Source organism: Coffea eugenioides, chromosome 8 (assembly GCF_003713205.1).
Source record: "Coffea eugenioides isolate CCC68of chromosome 8, Ceug_1.0, whole genome shotgun sequence".
NCBI lineage: Eukaryota > Viridiplantae > Streptophyta > Magnoliopsida > Gentianales > Rubiaceae > Coffea > Coffea eugenioides.
Window position 1 is genome coordinate 6,646,585 of NC_040042.1, and position 6,277 is coordinate 6,652,861.

Here is a 6,277-nt window from a genome sequence, read left to right on the forward strand (position 1 = left end):
AAAAATTCTATTTCAAATGGGGTTTTAATTGTTTACAGCAGAAAAAATTATCCACAAGCCTTAAGGGCAACTTTTTCCTGATTACTTCCCTTTATCTTCCTTTTCTTTTAAAAAAGAAAAATATCAAATTATCAACATCCCTAGCCATTGAAAAATGTAAAAGCAGTGCCGTTGCCTGTTAATTTTAGTCTAATTCGTAATCTATATAAATTACTACTATATCAATCGCCTGTTCACAGTTGACACTTGGATGTATATGCTAGTCACCGTCCATTTTTTTTTGCTAAAACGTAACGATAAATCCTCCAAAATACTACACTAATGTTGCATCCCTTTCCAACCAAACAGTCAAACCTAAGTACACTAACTGTGCGAAAACGTATGAATCCTAAAATTTGTTATTCTTTGCTTTGGCTTCAAGTTTCCGTGTCCTCCTTGTGTTCTATAAATACCCAAAAACAATATGAAATCTTTGCAGGTTGAAGATTTAACATAAGCATATTTGGAGGAAGTTGCTAAAATGGAAGCTAGAGGAGAAATTTTGGTTGTACCATTTTTTGGGCAAGGCCATCTTTTCCCATGCATGGAGTTATGCAAGCATTTCTCATCTTATAACTACAAAGCCATCCTCATCATCCCTTCTAATCTATCTTCATCTGTTCCCTCCTCTCTCAGGGGACTTTCTTTGGTTGAAGTGGTTGAAATTCCCAACTCACCTTCATCATCTCCACCGCATCCTCCGCTGCCGCCACCATCGGAGATGACACCACCACCAGCATCACTGCCTGAAATGCTAGATGGATCGAGAACCGGACCCGGATTTGGCCCAGGACCCGGACCACTTCGCCACCACCATCAGCAAATGGGAAGTGGACTTGAAGCATACCTTTCTCAAAGGTGCGGGGAGTTGGGTCAGACCCGACCCGTTTGTGCCGTGCTTGATGTGATCATGAGCTGGAGCAATGAGTTTTTTGTGAAGTTTGAGATACCGACAGTTTCTTTTCTTACTTCTGGTTCTTGCTCTGCTGCTATGGAACATGCTGGTTGGAAGGCTCAGGTGGGTGATATGAAACCAGGTGAGATCCGAAAGTTTGATGGGTTACCGGAAGACATGGAGCTGAGTTATTCGGATCTTAAAAGGCAGGAGCATGGGCCACGTAGACATGGTGGAGATGTAGGTGGGCCAGCAATGGCTGGACCGAATGGACCAGATGGAGGGAATGGACCACCTAATGGGATGAAATTCCCTCCTCCTGGGGCCGGGAGTAGTCGGAGATGGTTAGATGAGGTGGAGGGTTCGTCCGCATTGTTGTTCAATACGTGTAATGATCTGGAACATCCGTTTATCAAGTATATCGCTGATCAGACTGATAAACCGGTCTACGGTGTGGGCCCGCTCTTGCCCGAAAAGTACTGGAAATCAAGCGGTTCAATTTTACATGACGGTGAATTTAGATTAAATCGAAAGTCGAATTACACAGAAGACCAGGTGGTTCAATGGATGGATTCAAAACCACATCAGTCTGTGATTTACGTGTCATTTGGTAGTGAAGTTGGGCCTAGCTTGGAGGAATACGCGGAATTAGCCCATGCATTAGGGGAGTTGAACCGACCGTTTATATGGGTGATTCCACCGAATTCGGGAAGAACCGGTCCACCACCTGGTCTTATAGGTGATGAATCCGGTTCACAAACTAAAGAAGAAGGTTTCTATCCACATGGGTTGGAAGAGAATGTCGGTGACAGAGGATTGGTGATAAATGGATGGGCACCACAGCTGCTAATTTTGAGCCATCCATCTCTTGGTGGATTTTTGTCTCATTGTGGATGGAATTCTACAGTGGAATCCATTGCCCGGGGAGTCCCAATTTTGGCTTGGCCAATCAGGGGTGACCAATTTCATAATGCCAAATTGGTCGTAAAACATTTGAAGGCGGGGCATATGTTGCGGACAGGTGATGATCCAAAAGAAATGGTCAAAAAGGATGGCATTATCGGAGGTATTGACCTTCTGCTGGATGACAAAGAGGTTCACAAGCAAGCAGTGGCGGTAAGAAGCAGATTCAAGAATGGTTTTCCAGCAAGTTCAGTGGCTGCTTTGAAGTCCTTTCTTGAAGCTATAGTCAAGAAGAATTAAGCAGATTATCGATATGAAGAGACGGATCATATGAGCATTTGTAATATCTATTGGTTTGACAGATTGATAATGGACTGCCCAAGAGAGTAGTATATTGCAAATTGTCTGCCACACAGCTATCTGTCTTTTCTTTGTTTTTTTGGTGAAATCTGTCTTTTCCTTGTGTTGGGTAGAGGGGCCTGCCCATTCTGATATCGCCGAGGGGCGTGGGGCTGATAACTTTCCGGGCTTGATTTGTAGGCTTGTATAGATGACACAGAAGCAACCGAGAAAGAAATATACGATCTTCTTTCGAAATGTTTCAAGAGAAAAAAAAAAAAAAAAGGAATAAAACGCACTCAAGAGAAAAATTGATTAAATCGATCAAATTATTATTAAAAGCGAAATACATACCCTAGCTACGAACTTTTCATAGGCGAGGTACACTTTTTGTTTGAATTATCATTTTCTTTTAAAAATTTTTACGTTTTTCGTGAATCCATCGTCCAATAACTTTTTTATCTTATATATATATAACCTCTGCAATATGTTTTTTAATAATAACCTCTAGAAAATAGCAATCTAAACTAGCAATAAACCCAAAATACTAATGACGAGTCATATTTATGGTCAAATGATCTGACACTGAATCACTTAAATAGAACCAAACCAGAGACAATCCAGCTTGTGATCCAAACAAAAGAGTCAAGAGACAATCCAACTCGTGATTCATTGATGTTTTATCTGGCAACCCAAAGCGGTTTAGGACGGAAGCAACTAAAAAAATAAATAAAATTAGTAGAACCTAGATCAATTTATTACAGCTACCCTAATATTTTCATGGAAAACTTTATTGCATGTTGTTAGGCCCCAAATAATTTTTTGTTACAGCTACCCTGTGTGTGTGTGTGTGCCTCCATTTATCTGATTTACCGTCTAGGAATGGTGTGATTTTTTTTTTGTTTTTTTTTGTTACCATCTTGTTATTTAACACTTTGACATTGAGGAGGAGCAAGTGGCTAGGATTGAAAAGCGAATCAAGCTGCTCGATACTCAAATCGAGTTCTGCTCAATTACGAGTTTGTTTGAATTTGATTCACTAACTAATCAAATCAAATTGAGACAGTATTTTTTATTTTATAAACTTTTGAGTTCAACTCAATTAGCATAAAAGTAAAATTTTACATATAGAATATTCAAATTACTCGATCTCAAACTCAATAAAAGTTTGTTTGAATTTGGCTCGAGAAATAAACAAATTAAATTAAACAAAATAATCAACCGAACTTAAATATAAGAATATTTGATTTATTTAGATTCGTTTACACCCACACTAGTGGCAGGATTCAATAAGTATCCTATTCGTGAATATGCAATTTATTTTGGCCTCATGATGGCCTACACATCTTAATATCTTATCTCCAAGTTTAATATTCTTCATTGTTCACATCCTCTGAGGCATCATTCACCATTCTTTACAAATTCCTTTCTGCATTCAGTGCTAAAGCTCTCACGACTCTCAAATATCAGAACCAATCTAAACGCATGACAACAACTAAAGAGATTTTTATTATTACATTTTCTGGTTGTGGTCACCTTTTCCCTTGCATAGAACCATACAAACACCTCTCCTCTAGAAACTTCAAGGCCACCCTTGTACTCCCTTCCAACCTCTCCTCCTCCGCTCCCTCCCCCTTCAACCACCACCCCCTCCTCATCACAGCCGACCCTTCTCTAGACACAACATGGCCCAAGAGCAAGTGGGCCTGGACCTTGAGGCCCACTTGAGTAGTAGGTCCACTGGCCCAGATTCAGCCCATCTAGTGTGAGTCATAATTGACTTTCGAATGGGCTTGATCAAACATATCTTTCGGAAGCATGGTGACCCTGTTGTCAGCCTCTTTACTTTCGGCCCGTGTTCAGCCGCCATGGAGTGGGGTGCGTGGAAGTCCCAGGCTAAAGCAAGTTGCCGGGGTGAAGTGCATACCATCCCTGGCTTACCAAAGGAAATGCCTCTTACATACTGTGATTTCACACGCCATCCTAATGTGCTTCGGGTACTGGCGGTTCACCTAGACCGGGTGATCAACCACCGTGGGTGCCATTAATGGAAGGTTCGATTGCTTTGATGGTCAACACGTGTGATGGTCTGGAGCATCCATTTATCGATTATGTGGCTAATCAAACGGCCATGCCGACATTTACCATGGGGCCACTCCTGCATGCGAAATTTTGGGTGCCACCCTAGGGGTGCAAATGAACCGAGCTGCTCCCGAGCAGCTCGGTCAAAGTTCGACTCAAGCTCGGTCAATACCGAACTTGAGTCGAGTTCGAGCGGTTCATTTATAACACGAGTCGAGTTCGAGTCATCTGTATGAAGGCTCGCGAGCTATGTGAAATTACATAAATACCCCTACTTAACAAGGCATACCATCAAAATTTCCATCAATAATACGGCTAGAATCATTATAGTTTTCATACGTTTTTGGTCTTTGTAATGGTGACTTCTAAAATGCTGTTGTAATGATGTATTGTAATGATGACTTCTAAAATGACTGGGATCACACTTTTTTGGTCTTTGTATTTCTCAGTGAAAATTCTTGCAAAAGACATCAACAAGGCTAGTTCATGTCTTTAAAGTTTATGTTTACTTTCTCCATCACACCAAGACTTTCGGTGAAAGTTCTTGCAAAAGTTTATGCTTACTTTCAACCTGCAATTTTGTTACTTACCAAGCCCAACGGTGTTGAAAAACAATTACTCTTATTTGTTGTTTGAAATTTAGGCACAAGCACAATATGGCTATGTCTCCTCAAGATATTTCTTCACAACTAGTTAGATCGGCAGGTGATTCTGCTGGAAATAACAATGAGGAGGAGCTAGAATATTCTATTGGAAATGAAGAACTAGGAAGTGAAGAAGAGCGGTTAGAAGGTGATACACAAGCCCCGGCTCAAACTTCGAATCAAGAGGTTGGTCAAGGTGATGATCTAGATAATTTTAGAAGGAGATTTTATTACCTATACCTTGAGACTCTTCATGTTTTTAGGTAATCTATATTGGTTGCTGGAGGACTTAATCTCGAGTGATTTCAAACTATTTGTTCCTTGTTTTTGAGTTTGTTTGAGGTGTTGGACCTTTGAATTGAAAAATTGTGAAACAATTATGTATGTGGAGTTGTGGACATTTGTTTCTGATTTCGTGCATGTATTATTGGACAATGAAGAACTTGTTTGTTGTTACTTTTAATTCATGTTTGGAATTGTTAAATTCAAGTTTGCAAGGCATTGAATAGCTTAAAACGTGCTATTGGAGTCAGGTTAAATAAAACTGGTTATGTTTAGTGACAGGAATTTTTTAGCTGAATTCGAGCCATTTCGAGCTTTTGTCGAGTTGAGTAGATCGAGACTTATCGAGTCGAACTCGAGCCAGCTTCTTACTTAGTCGAGTCAAGCTTGAGCTCAATTTTCTCGAACTCGACGAGTTCGAACTCGAGCTCGAGCTTGTGTGTATAGTAGTCGAGCCTGACTCGATAAGTTCAATGTTCGACTCGGCTCGGCTCGTTTGCACCCCTATACCACTAGGGATGGCAACGGGGCGGGGTTGGGGCGGGGGACCCCTCCCCCGTCCCCCGCCCCGTTGCCTATTAGTTCCCCCCGTCCCCCGCCCCGTCCCCCGCCTCCTGCTCCCCCCGCCCCGCCCAGCCTTGCCCCGCTTCCCCCGCGGGTGCCCCTGCGGGGTTAATAAAATTTTATTATATAATTTTATTATAATTAAATTTTAATAAATAATCAAGTACTAAAATATTAACACATCACCAAATTATTATTCATTGTAATTTTACAATTGAAACTCATAAAAACAATCAAACATAAGTTATTTGAATACAATCCAATATGATGAAATAAATATAACTAAAATAGTCAAGTTTTCACTTTTAGTACAAATGCAATCACTAATTCATTATTGTGTTTGTGCTTTTTTTTGAGAAAAAAGTGTTATTCTATTAAGTGTAATTAGAAATTTAGTATAAATGTATTAGTAAATTTAGTATAACTAATTAATAAATTCTATTAGTAGACATGTAGAATTATTCATATAATTGATAATATCAATTATATTACATAAACTAATATACATTATATAATACATCTAACTAAT

General features: G+C 39.9%; 1 protein-coding gene across 1 annotated transcript; it reads left to right on the plus strand.

Annotated features, from left to right (window-relative positions):
• Nucleotides 1-303: 303 nt before the first annotated feature.
• On the plus strand, nucleotides 304-2,252 carry LOC113781572 (UDP-glycosyltransferase 92A1-like). The gene has a single exon (XM_027327529.1). It carries the CDS (start codon nucleotides 521-523, stop codon nucleotides 2,135-2,137), a length of 1,617 nt encoding a protein of 538 aa, XP_027183330.1. The 5' UTR covers nucleotides 304-520; the 3' UTR covers nucleotides 2,138-2,252.
• The last annotated feature ends 4,025 nt before the right edge of the window (nucleotides 2,253-6,277 follow it).